Source organism: Varanus komodoensis, unplaced genomic scaffold (genome assembly GCF_004798865.1).
Source record: "Varanus komodoensis strain SLA01 unplaced genomic scaffold, ASM479886v1 scaffold17, whole genome shotgun sequence".
NCBI classification, from domain to species: domain Eukaryota; kingdom Metazoa; phylum Chordata; class Lepidosauria; order Squamata; family Varanidae; genus Varanus; species Varanus komodoensis.
In genome coordinates, this window is record NW_025335505.1 from 8,424,350 (window position 1) to 8,438,701 (window position 14,352).

The window sequence follows — 14,352 nt, forward strand, 5'->3', positions numbered from 1 at the left end:
AAATGTGGCAATGTAGACCTGAAATTGAGAACTAAAAGCAGGATAAAAATGCTGGAAATAAAAACATACATTATATGCCAAAATTGTTCAAAGTACGGTCCATGAACTTCATGCAGTTTCAATAAAAAGTAGAAAGTAGCATAGCCTGTTTTGTGGAAATTTGTAGACAGAGGATGATACATCTGGGTGTGACAGGATTCTCTGGAGAAGGAAAGAGGAAGCACCACTGGCAGAAGTTTGACCTGCATTCCCCAAATAGAGGAAGAGAAAGAAGATAGTGGTCTGAGCCTGGCTTCTAGTGGAAAAGAAGTAAAGAAGTAACGTGCATGGTCCAGGGTGCTCAGGCAAAGAGGCCACAGTGAGAAGAGCTGAAGTTAACAGTATCTGTCATGAACTGTATACAGGCAGCTTTTAGTTCTCTTATGCATATTCATTTGTCAAAATACATGATCGTCAACAGTATGCATATCTCAGGAGTATTTTTTTTCATCCTCCGGGTAATATGAACTCAACAGGAGTGGAAAACGTGTGTGCATGATTCAGAATATTTCAGGAATATGCAATCTTAGAAAATAATTTCCTATATTCATTTAATATTGTCTTCAGCGCATGTTAAGGAGTGTTCAGAAATAACTAGAACAGGGATCTCAAACTCGCGGCCCGCGGGCCAGTTGCTGGGATGGGCAGGGCACAGGGGAGGGGCCCTGTGGCCTTCAAAGCACCGGTGGCGCCCAGGCCAGCCTCCGGGAGCGATGTGGGATGAGCGGCCCACCACCACCGTGGTGGTGGAATACTTGATACAGCCCAGCCTCACCCAGACTGCCCCCAGGTAAGTTGAGTTTGAGACCCCTGAACTAGAAAATGTGAGATGAACCCAATATGGTGATTTCTGCACATTCTTGGATGTTTCTTGGGGACCGTGCAAAAAGTACGTCCCAATACTTTTTGGAGATTATGCACAATGACCAGAAAATATGCATAATTTCTTTTTCATGATCAGATTTTGTCTACATTCAGCATGAAATATGGTAAAGCTGCACAATGCCTGATTGCTCTGCATATTAATTATTCGACTGACTTTATCCCTTACATATTAAATACACACTGCAATGTTTTTAACCAACACTTTAATAGATATGCTGGAAATAACACCATACTGAACCTTAATCATTAGTACCGAAAACTGCCTTATTTTTCTGTGCTTTCCCTTAGGCCCCATGTTACCAATATGTTTGGAAACTTTTTGTATTGCTATGTGTTTGCCCCATGTCTTGCTTTTACTACCAAGACCTCCTGAAACCATTTTGCAATTACAAATCCTTACATTTATCAGTATCTATCAACTATCTTTATATTTGCATTATTCACAAGGAGATGATGCAGTGGCATTGAGAATTAAAATTTTGAAAGGAATATAATTATATTTGCAGATTATTTTCCAATGTTGACTCAGAACAAAAGAGATGGCAAGCCAGCCTTTCTTTGTTGGACCTTAACTGTTTATCTTCTAGTTATTTCTGAAGATTTAATGGTCAATCACTTTTTACCTGGACTCAGGTGTTTACGAAATGACATGGAAACTTTGTCACCAGAACATGAGGTAATTGAAGCTGTTATTTTATTCTGAGTTTGAGAGAGCAAAAGAAATGTGGTGCATCAATCAGTGTTAAATAGGAAATATTACAGCAAGTACCATTTTAATCTTAAGAATTCCAGTGCTGAATTAGGGATAGATGAAGATGTTACACATGCATGGAGTGGAAGATGTTGAACACATCATTTTTAATTGTGATTGCTTATATTAAGGCTCATGGACTGAATTTATATGACAGAGCAACCCACTTTTGCTAAGTAGCCACTGTGAGTTCTTGTGGCATTTGAACCTGTATGACTTCTTACGGTGTGGTTTTTATGTGGGTAGTAAACCATCCTGACAACATGACTTGGTCTAGGGGTTGTTGGACCACAGTGAATTATCATGTCATCCAGATTCAGGCAGCCAACCCCTTGTGTCATCCAACCCTTTTGTCATTCTTGTTGAGGCCACCTGGATTACCACCAGTGACAACTGCTCTTTCGGGTGTCGTAGCAGCACCGGCTTGTTTCCATATGCTGCTGTCCTGCTCCTAGGCTGTAGTTCAACTGCTCCCAGTTGTCCTGTTTAAATCCCATTTTCTCCCACCCCACCTTTCCAAAAGTTCCATTACTTTTCCCTCTTCCTATCCCCCTTTTAATATAGAACCCTCGTAACAGTATATTTTTCTTCCTCTGTGTAGGGCAGAATAAGCTTTCAGGGGAAGAACAAATGGAGTCTGCCAAAAAAAAAAAAAATATTGCATTGTGGAATGTTCCTGTTTAATGTGCCAGCCAGCCATAACCTTTTACAGCATGTTCCATTGCCCATCCAGTCTTGTGGGTGGTTTCCCCCATAGATACTCATCATTCTGAGATTATTATAGTCTATCTTAGGTCACTTTTTGAAATTGTAGACTCCGTTTTCTGTGCATTTTCTTATTTTCTTTTACTTCTGCAAACTTTAAGATTCATTCATGTAAGTGTGTTCATCCCTCCTTCTGGTTTCTCAGTGGCCTTAAACTCCCTTTGACACTTAGTTCCTGATTAGGAGTGACTGACAGATGGTAGAATTATTAAGAAAAGTATGAGAGAGGAACTTAAAGTATTATCTGCCTTCTATCAGCTTGGTGCAGTCCCTTTAGGTAGTCTTCGAGATGGTTCTGCCCCTACATAGCCACCTTAGTATCAACAGATAGGAGATGCATCTGTATGTGTTATGCAAAAGAGGGTAGAGAGGGAGGGTATGTTTGCACATGTTCATAGGTCTTGCCCCTCTATCAGTCAGCAATACTGTGCCCACTTTTTAAAGAAAAGTTCTAATACCCTTGCTCTAGGTTGTTCAAGAACTGAACTATTAAAGACACATAGAAGTTTGACATATGGGATACATTATGCACTTCTGACATTGGGTAGTACAACCCAGTAATTTTGCAACCCAGTGTGGGGGCACTACCTAGCTTGCTGCCAAAAATGCACAGTGATGCTGGTAAAGTATGCAGGGACACACCACATCTGCAGGAAAGGAAACCCCTCTCAGGATCAACATAACAGTCTCTTTCAGCTCCATGGCAATAGCCAAACACATACCACCCACGTTGTCCTGGAAAGCAGAATGCCACAAGGAAGGAGGGGCAGGGATGTGGACGTACATGAGCAGATCGTATAGAGCTCATTAAGGCACAGCACTACAGCGACTGTGTGCAGGCCCTCCGGAAGAACGGAAGTTTTTCAGTGCTGTCTTTTTCAAATTGTAGAATGATTGAAGTCAAAGCAATTTCAGTCTGCAAGAAAAAGGGTTATATAAATCATGCTTCCCATTGAAATGTTTTCATGTATTTATATTTCTTGAACCATGGTACAGATCTGCCTACTTCTGAACGTGGCCTGTTGTGAATTTACAAAAAGTGCAAAGCTGTATTTACACTGCTTTATTCCTAGAAGAAGTTTTATTTCTTGCATCTCTTTGTCTCACTGTATATTTTGCTTGCTTGCTTTTTTACCCATAGAGGGAATGTCTTTAAAATATCCCTATGAAAGGTCTGTCTAATCACCAGCTCTCATGACAGTTTTTGGTTAACAGCACAATCCTATACATCTATACAGAATAGATTGGTGATGCTTTTCCAGACTGTTCAAGGCCTTCTTCACCAGGATGTTGTAGAGAAAGAGAGAGAGTAGTCAGTGGCTTACTGTGAAAAAAAAATGCTTTGTTCTTTGTGTATAAAATTTCTTGGATTTGCCTTTACCTGGACTCCAGTCTTGGGACAAGTTAGAGTGATGTAATTTGTCATCATTTGTCAAGATGTTTTGGATTCTTTTCAGTTTGTGGATCTCAAAAGATGTTGACAGGGCATCTAAAGCAGTGACGGCCACCAACTGTGTACTCAACCATTGCCTTTCTCAGATTAATTAAAGTTGGACTGATACTGTGGCTAAGGGGAATAATTAATTCCTCTTTGTGAGAGGTGTTGTTTTCCAATGCTTAAAAGACTGTAATAAGTAAAGCTTCCTTGGGCCAGGAAAAAGATTAGCCAATCTTAAATATAGTATTCTTGGCTAAGGTGATCAAGAAGATGGTGGCATTGCATCTGAATGACAGTGATTCCCTTGACCTATTTCAGTAGGACTTTTGACAAGAAAATGGCTTTTGACAAGAATACTTCAGTACAGCTTTTTGGCAAGAATTGGATGTAGGGAGCACAACCCTTTTAATGTTCTTGGACCACTTGGTGGCATTAGATATCATTATCCATGGTAGGCTTTTGGACTGTGTGGGAGGGTTTGGTTTGAGATTTGCTGTTTTGCAGTGGTTGCAATCCTTTCTGTCAAGCTACATCCAGAAGATGGTGCTGTAGGATTACTGTTTGATTTCATAGCCATTGGCTGCCCACAGGGTTGTAGCTTGTTCCCGCTGTAGTTCCCCATGTATCTACATGAAACCAGAGGGAATTCTAACTTTGTAGATAGGTGCCATCTAGACAGTGATGACACCAATTCTATTGCTCTTTGTCACCTTGCAACAAGATGCCATTGAAATATTTGACTGCAGCCCGTATCCAATAATGATCTGAGTTAGGATGAACAAACTGAATTTTGTTCAGACAAGATGGAGGTGTTGCTGGTGAGTAGAAAGTCTGATTTGGAGATTTGAATTCAACTTGTTCTGAAAAGGGGTGGGTGTGCCCTGAAAGATCAGATCTTGGAAGTGCTTATCAATCTTACGCCCTCCCTGGATCATATGGTTGTGGCAATGACAAAAGTACCCACACAGTTGTGTTTGGTACATTAGCTGCAACCCTTCCTGAACTGGGCCGAGTTGGCAACAGTTAACTATGTCTTGGTTACATTGCAATGCACTCTATATGTCGCTTCCCCTGAAGAGTGCCTGAAAGCTTCAGTTAGTGTAAAAAGTGGCATCTAAGCTGTTTACTGTGCACAGAATTGGAATCTGAAAGACCTGAACTGTTTGCCAGTTGCTTTCTAAGTTCAATTCAAGGTCTTGATCTTAACCTGGCTATCCAAGGAACCACCTGAACATCAAGATATGGAGGAAAGGCCCTTTTGAGGACCCCATTATCCAGGGAAGCCCATTTGTCGGACATGAATTAAACTTGGTTGTCCTTCAAACTATGGAAAGCTCCATCAAGAACTATAATTGCCCCTCACTCTCTTGGCTTTTAGAAATAGTGTAAGGACATGTTTTCAAATTGGCCTTTAAAATGTGCAGTTTTGTTATGCTGTCCTTTTTTATATTCTAGTTTTTATGGTTGCAAGATCTGTTTTAAATTGTTGTATGCTACTCTGATGGCTTTTGTAGCAGTTGTTTGTATATAAAAGTTAATAAATGATCTAGTGTGGAAGGTAATGTGTAGATTTGGGTGCTCAGCCCTTTTTCTCATTTCTAGGAAAGACAGAAACCATTGTGAGTACTAAGAAACAGGGATAGGTATAAAGCCTGTGCCAGATGGGGCTTCACTGACCCTAAAGTAGCAGCTTCACACATTAAGATTCTTTTTGATACAACGCAGCTTTCAGATGTTCAGGCATCAGCAGGGACTGGGGAGCTTTTCACCAGTTTAGGTTGATGTGCTAGCTGTGACTTTTCATTAAGAAGACTGATCTGGCTACAGGACATTCTAGTTTTGGTAAACTCCAAATTTAACTACTGTTATATGTTTTATGAGAAACCACTTTTCCAGTGTCTAAAAAAACAATTTGGTCCACAAAGACCCTATGCATTATTCTGATCCCTTTTGGACCTTGCTGTCCATTTCTGGATTTAACTCAGAGTGGTGGTTCTTACCTTTCTAAAGTCAGAAACAGCTTTAAGAACTGCCTCCTGTGCTTTCCTTTCAAGAACTGAAGGCCTGTTCTCTCTGCATATCAATTTATATGAATGAGAGAAACAGGACCTTCTCTGTTGTGGCCCCAGTGCTCTTGAAATATTCTCCTGAAGAAGGCCCTCATGACCTTCTATTCTATGCCTTCTAGTGTTTGGCAAGATTTGGTTGCAACAAGGTTTTGCTGGGGAGGAGAAGGGAATCAAATCTTTGTGGTTGGTTGGTTGGTTGGTTGGTTTTTTAACTGCTGAGGAGCAGCATTATTTCAACTACAGGTTTTTGTTTTTCTGACTGTTGTCTATATTATTATAGTGTTGATGTTTGTGCATACGTAATGTTAGCTGCTTTAAATTAATCAGAAAAAGAAGGATAATTCTGTTTAATATAAAACAGTCATGTACCTATAGAAAAGAAAAAAAATGCATAAATGGGCATATTGTTGACAAGGGTGGGCAATTTCTTTCTGAAGCATTCTCTCTGCTTGCTTGCTTACTTTCATCTCATGAACAAATGTTTTGCTCCTGCACATTTAGGAATGGAAATGAATGTTTTGCTTTGCAGAAAAAGACAAGAGATTTCAGTTGAGGTCTTTGAGTGTCTTTTGTCTGATTATTAAATAGTGTTTTAAAAGTTATATGAGAATTCTATTCCCAAACTATATTTTGGGGAAGCTGAAACCTGGTTACAGGTTCCACCCTTCAATTCCATGCTTTTGAACTGAGAATCCAGCAATCAGCATTGTGCATGACTGTGGGAAAGAATATTTAGCTTTCATTTTGCAAAAAGATGTTTTACATTCCATTTAGCTAGTCCATAGTAATTTATGGACACTGTTTTATTTATCCTTATTGGAGTAGGCATTTGTTAGATTCTTGCATTTATTGTGATATTCCCAGAATCAAGATATGACAGCATAGGACACAGATTCATTCCTGTTGAACATACTAGCCTGGAATTCAAGGAATTATGCACCAATTCTGAAGCATGTAGCATAAATAAACCAAAGACTTGAGAAAACAATGCATCCTTCAGTCATCTCACAGACTGATCCTGGTTTGGGCAGCAGATCTTGGATTAAATAAACATTGGATTAACATTATGTGTGAAACAGGCCATTGCCACAACTCTCAAATTTAAAATGTTTACTTTCAACTGAAATGTTGTCCTATCCTGTATCTTAGGTTATTTTAAGCTCCATGATAAAGGAGTGTGAACAGAAAGTGGAAAACAGAAGTGTCCAAGAGCCACAAGGGTAAGGCACTGGCTTTTCACAAGTTATCTTTGCATACATTTATTATTTATTTATTTATTTATTAAAACATTTCTATGCCGCCCCTTGCCGAAGCCTCAGGGCGGCTTACAACACAATAAAATACAATAAATACAATACATCATATGGACAATATTAATGATTCATAATGGGTTCTTAATATCATCTGATTTTCAGTCTAGGCAGGTTTGCTTAGTAGCTGTAAATGTTAAGATTGCATATTAGATCTTCAAGATAAGAAAATGCTGCTCTTCTTTGTGGTCCCTGTGTGTCACACATACGAGCTCTGTCCCTGCCTAGAACCATCTATCAATCTCAATCTATATTTTCTTGTTCTATTTGCTCATTTTCTTTGCTCATTTTTCTCAAACATAGCTTTTTTCCCTTATCCTTATCCTTATCCAAACATACAAACAAAAACCCTTCTATTGTCCTCTCTCATTCAAATTTCTCTTCAACTGTCTATCCCTTTCTCTCTTATGTCTCCCCCATGGCTCTCAAGGCAGCATTTAGGAAGTGCATATGGTGCAATGTGCCACTGCCCTCAACTGCTGGGCATTCTTTATGCCTTTTCGATCTAGGCCAAGTCCACTGGGTGGACTCCTGTCCTAATCGTCAGGTGTTCATCTGGCAGGCTTGGAAAAACTGAGCAGGCCAGCTCAAGACTGAATTGTGGAGCTGTGCATTGATGGCCATCCAGTCAGTCACAGTGGCCCCACTGGAGCACCCTTTGACATCTCAGGCAACTCCTGCCTGTCATGCCCCATCAGCAGATGCTGGGGCTCTGACAACTGCTCCATTATTATGTGCCACCCAAGTCTGAGCTTGCACTAGATGAGGACAGGCCTAAGAAAAGGATTAAGAGGCCCCATAAGATGGTGGGCACTGACAAAATGGTGGTGAAGAAGGACAAAGATAAGCCCAAAAAACTGGCCTGACACCACTCACCATCAGTGTCCTCTGGACAGGCATATGCACGCGTGCTGCCAACAGTTCAGTCTGCAGTTCCCATGCTGGCTCCTCTTTTGGGTCCTGCAGTGGTTCCTGTGCCAGTTTCTGCAGCAGCACCTCCATTGGGCTAATGATGTAGGTTTGAATTGACTGTCTCACTATCCTTCTCTGAAGGAGAAATGCAGCACTCACCACCCTATACACCCCACCACCTTTGTCTCCTCCAAAGCCCCCTGCACTCAGCAGCAGTCCTCAATGCTGCCACCGAGACCAGCTGCCAGAACCTTGCATGGCATATTCTCTCCAGTGCCACTGCATGCCTCCAGGCTCCTACCACCAACCTGGGTTCAGGAGCCTTTCTGCTACCATTCTTACCCTTGGGAGAGGAAGACCATGAATCCACAATAGTATCAGTGGGGCACTGCGACCTACTGCACAATGGAACAATGGGGACCATTCCCTATGACCCTGCCACCAGTTCCTGCAGTTCAGCTAGTCCCACCAGTTTCTGCTCATCAGCCACCTGCCAAAACACAGTCTGCTGCACCTCACTGACCTTCCCTGCTGCCTGACCATTCCTCATTGGATCCTGCTGACTATGACAAACTGCCCATCTGTGATGACCCAGTATTTTTGTCACCCAAAGCTGTCATCTTGGCACAAGGTCTGGGGTCCCCCTCTGAAGATTCTGGGTGGTTCTCCAAACATATCTTCCAAATGGTGACATTGCAAGGGCTGGACACCCAGCAGCTCACCAAACCACCTGTGAACCCAGTCTATGATGTCATCCAGACAGAGGACTCCATGCTGGTGGTTATCCTTCCTTTGCTTCTACAGTCCATGAGGGAACCATGGAAGACACCAACACAGCCACAGCCAACATCCTGTCATTTGGAGAGCCTGTACCAGGACCAGAAAAGGGACATCCCATTTCTGCTGCACCATCCATAGCCAAACTCATTGTCATGACCCATTTGTCTCTCTCCAGTAACAACTGTCGCACCAGCTTTCTTCATTCAATTCTGTTCTTGTACAAACTTGAGCATACACCAAGTACAAAAGTTGACACCTATCTACTATTCATTAGCCAAAGCTCTCTGTCTGTGCAAGGCAAGATTGCTCCTTCAGCTGAGCAGTCGTATCAGCAGGCCTCGTATCAGCAGGCCTCCGTTGATGACACCACTCCCCTCCTTTTCGAGCAGAGCTCACTAGTCACCTATATGTGTGATGCACAGAGACCATGGAGAAGAAAGTAAGGTTGCTTACTCACATAACTGACATTCACACAACCCACCCACTGGCCCCATGTCAGTATCAACAGCTTTGGTTCCTTTACCTTTTAACCTTCAGTTACATACTAGGACGGTGTGGGTTGCAACTATTCCAGCCTTCCTTCCCAGGCCCCAAGGCTTAAAAAAAATTATGGGAAATGGGGAAAATAGCAGGAGCCCCTCCCAAACATACTCGGAAGAGGGAAGGGAGGGACTCCACCCAAAATGAGCTTAGCTAGGAAAATCTTCCTGACAGCAGACACAATGCCCATATGTGGGATTGCACAGATGTCCATTCGAAGAATGTCAGTTACAGCTAAGTGACCTTACTCTTTGCCTTCTCCAACTGAGAGTAAAATATAGAGAGAGATTTCCAAGTACTAGAATAAGAAAATAATTTGGAACAGTGGAAGATCAATACCCATTATAAGTAGTTCCTAGGTTTCTCTGTATTATACTTCTAGAATCAAAGTGAGGGGTGGCTGAGTAAAATTGACAACAGAATAGGAAGAAAGGTTGAGCTGAGAAAAGACATTTGGCTCTTCTAGAACAGTACTAAATGAAATACAATTTACACAGAAGTAACTGTTTATAATTCGGTAAAAGATGGTAGGAAGCCTCAACTTTTGCAGTTTTCAGTTTGGTGGATTCAGTTATTCGCAAGATTACCATCAATAATTTTTTGAGTTTTGTCACCTGCTGCATACAACTCCACAGGCAGCTGCGCAAGGAACACTTCCCAGCCACCACCACGACCAGCCCAGAACTGTGTGCCATCCCCACCCCCGCCAGCAAGGGCATGGTGAGCACTGGCCTTGGATTCTGGCCTGTGACCACACATGAGACTCATAACACAATTCAGGATGAGCTCCTCTGCAGCATGGGGTCTTGTTTTAAGCTAAAGGTTATTAAAAATGCAAAAGAGTTAATTGTAATGTGACTCTGATGGCTGCATAAGCTTGTTAGTATTCTTCGTCATGTCAATGTAAGGGCTATTCCACCTGTGCGATATTGGCTAATTGACTGGTAAAAGATTATTTTTTTATTTTTATTTTTATTTTTTTATTTTATTTAGAGTTTGTATGCCGTCCCATCGCATAGCTTCGGGACGGCTTACATAAAATAAAATAAAACATAATACTCATAAAATCCAGATCCACCCTGGCTGCAAAGATTACAGAATGACCAAAGAACTGGGGGAAAAACCTGAGGTCTAGGTTAATATGGTTTTTTAAAAAATGAGAAAATTGCAGCCTTGGACAAGAGCTGGTAACTAGAACTGGAGCTTATCAATGTACAAGCCAAACAACATGTTACCATCGCCTTGCACTCTACTTTCATATTGGTTGGGGGTAAATGCATGGTAGTGGGTTTCCATAAATCTACTTACTAAGGGCTAATGTTCCTTTCCCAATCTGTTGAGCACCTATGCTTCCTCCTACTTATGAGAAACCACTACTTAATTCCACCAGGCTGCCAGAAAAGCGAAGTTAAAGCAACAGCAGCAAAAATGCACTGCTACTTCATGCAAAAATCTGATGGGAATGGAGAGGAAGCCCTTTTTTCATAGAGGAAACAAGCAATAGTCTCTTTTTTCTTGTTTGTTTTTTGTAGGAGGCAGCAGGAAAGCCAAGTTCTCTCTGCAGGGTGGGGTTAAAGCATTGATTTAAAGCTTATGCAGAAAGTGAAAGGCTACCTCTCTTATTCTTGTCCTCCTTTTACTTTACTTTCTCCTCCTCTATTGGTATGAAGTAGCAGGAAGGTGCAACTGGTACATTTTGTAGAAGTTCAGCACATGATAGGAACTGAAACCATCTCTTCTTTCCACCATGAAGATCTGGGAAGAAAGAAGAGGTGGCTTCCTTCTTGTAAGCTCTGGTTTGCTGCTTTTGCCTCCTAAATGAAATATTCCCTTCTTTTTCATGGATTGCTAGGAATGAAGGTGAGAGAGATGGATTTTCTCCTTTTCTGCTGGGTTCTTGAAGGGAGACAGCAATAGCAAGTGCAATCACTGAATTTTCTGCATTGACTCTGCTTTGGAAGGTGGAGTTAGTGACACAAGTCACAGACTTGGTTAATAAAGTTGGCCACACTATAGGGTACATATCTTTCTAGGATGCACAGTTGTCAGAATGGTCTGTGTGCCAAGTTTTGCTATGTTTAGAATATATAGCTATAGTAAAATGTACCTGATACAAATGAAAAAGGCAGCAGCTCATGGTATAGTTAAAATTATTGCCACAAATTGCTAAAGTGCTATAGTGATTCCTGTTTTCTTATCAGAACTGAGACTGATGCTAATTGTACACTTTACCTAGACTGTTGAGACTTACTTAGAGCCACATGAAAGACTCTTGCATTGAATCATTGTCCATCAAGCCCACCCTCGGTGCCTTTGCCAGTGGCATTCCAAGGCATTTTTGCAGTCCTGTCCCCCACATCACTTTAACTGGCACTGCCATGGATTAACTTACTTTTCTTTCTTCCAGCTCTATGTCAATTGCAGCAAGCCTTGTGAGTGAAGACACAAAGACCAAGTTTTTGAATAAAATGGGCCAGCTAACTACATCAGGTGCCATGCTGGCTAACGTATTCCAGAGGAAGAAGTAAATCGGAAAAAGAAGTCATCATAAACACTGAGAGACCTCATTAAGACTCGTTCCTTGTACTTGAAGTACTTGCCTTTTTATTTCCCCATCTTACGTTCTTATAGTATAATTTTACTCTAACCTACAAAGATATTTGCACTGCTCTTGAATATCGCTACATATATGTTGATTTGGGATTAAGTCTGGTTGATTATAAAACTAAATTAAGTCTGTATCAAGTCCCTGTCCTGTGTTCTTGTCTTTCCAGCATATTTTTTATATATATAGTGAAGATTTTTTTTTATGTCCTGACGGGTTCTCTGCTGAAATCTGTATTATACATGAAGCTGTTATGATGGTACTTAAAATAATGTAAATTTAAAGTCACAGTCTTGAAGTAATAAAAGTGGAGATTACTTATGTATTTAAGTTATAAGAGGGTAATGCAGAATTTTTTAATGTTTCTAAAATGAAAGACAAGAGCCACCAGCACTCATCTGATTCCTGAATTTTGTTGTTGTTAAAAGATTTTTTTCCTTGTAAGTTATTGTAGATTTGAATTACAGGGGTGATGGAGAATCTAATGTATAACAGAATGGCTTGCACTACAAGTCTCATAGGAGACCAGATTATTAATGGATAAAACAGAAGTTTTAGATACATCTCGTGTGTATGAAGCAGGGCAGAATTAGCCTCCCTACAGCACATCCTAATGAGGGTCAGGGGGTGCTATTACAATGCAATCTTAATCATGTTTACTTGGAAGAAACCCACACTGAGTTCACTGGGACTTCCTTCCAAATTGCTATATTTAGAATTGCAGTATTAAGATAAACTGAAGTGGGGTATTGCTATGGGAAACACATGGATCCATGTAGGTGGTTCACACTGTGATGTCTGCTCATGTACCAGCCCATAGGGGTGCACCACGTGTCTGCATGTCAGAGCAACATCTGCCTTGGTTGTAGGTCCCAGGTGTATGGACATAACACATACTGGCACAGATAAGCATCTTTAAGAGGATGCTGGCAGTGCAGAGGCGCAGCAGTGGTAAGTGATTTGCCCCTGTCCAGGATCTCATTTAAACTGGGTTATAAGCATTGCAGAGCAAAAATCAAAGAGTTTATTGTACTTGGCCCTCACTGTATAGCAATAATTTATTTAGTCCTCAACACCAGTTTAACTTGTGAAACAATAAATGCAGCATAACCTAAAAGATCTCTTAATTGGAATGCTGAAAACTCACAAAAACTATCAACAAATTAACACTGATTTCTATTGCAATCTTATCTTTTGTAGTCTTGCAGTTCTCATAACCTTGCAACATTCTTGTGAGATAAGGAAGGCTAAAACCCAGTTTTGTCCATGGCCAGCAGGAGTTAAAGGCTTTGTGGAGCCATGCTACACAACTGCTACAGTTTTTATCAATCTAATGAGTTCCAAGTCTTCACAACCTTTCTGAATGCATGGCAGGAGGGGGCGGGGGGCGGGTTAAAAACCTAATTGCACACTTCTTTACGGAAGTGCAAGGAAGAGATTAACGGAAATAAAGATTCCATTGAGTTATCACAGTATTACTTTAGCTGTGGGGTAGGGAGATTAGAAATGGCAGATAGAACTGGGGCATGGGATCCTATTGTGGCTTAAAGGAAATAGGTCAGGTATGAACAAATCCAACCCCACTACTATTTCAGTGTAAGTAGCCAGCTATCAGTCACTGTAGGCAGGAGTGGCTGAACAATCACATAGCCCAAGCCCCCATCTCCAGGCTTCCCAACTTGGTGCTTCCAGATGTTCTAGGCTACAACACTCGGGCTTCTTGACCATTGGCAATGAGGACTGGGAATGACAGGAGTTGAAATCCAACACATGGAGGACACCAATTTGAGAAGACTCCCCTATTTTATCGTCTAGAATTCTCCACTGAGAGGGTGGAAATTCTCAGTGGAAAATGGATGAAACAAATAATCTGCCATGATCTCTACAGGATCTATGTACTGCCCTGGCGAAGAAAGCAAATGGGTCACCAGCTTTAGGCATCCTTAAGCTACTAGTGCATTGGACTCTGTTGGAGCATTCATGTGTTGTTACACTCGGGTGCTTGCCATATCTTCAGCGTAAGAAAGGGCCTCTATTGCAAAGGCTACATCTTACCTTTTCAGACTGCATATGTTCATATTTTGATGAAGGTGTGAAAAGGTCATCTTCCCCAGCTCAGCTCTTGCTAGTTATGCTAATTGTATTGCAAGTGTTGTCTTAGCAGACCATCTGATTATGAAATGCTGGAGGCATTCCAGAGGAATTGGAACTGGCTAAGTCTCTTGTCCTTTCTTGAGTTAAATAAAATGTTTTGCATA

General features: G+C 41.2%; 1 protein-coding gene across 4 annotated transcripts in view; it reads left to right on the forward strand.

The window, feature by feature from the left end:
- RELCH (RAB11 binding and LisH domain, coiled-coil and HEAT repeat containing) overlaps positions 1–14,352 on the forward strand; it is a 76,402-nt gene extending 62,050 nt beyond the window's left edge. For all 4 annotated transcript variants that reach the window (XM_044426297.1, XM_044426298.1, XM_044426299.1 and 1 more), the window contains exons 27-29: positions 1,512–1,600; positions 7,097–7,167; positions 11,897–14,352. In XM_044426297.1, the coding sequence (XP_044282232.1) occupies positions 1,512–1,600; positions 7,097–7,167; positions 11,897–12,017 (281 nt within the window). In that variant the 3' untranslated portion in view covers positions 12,018–14,352. The remainder of the gene's footprint in view (positions 1–1,511; positions 1,601–7,096; positions 7,168–11,896) is intronic.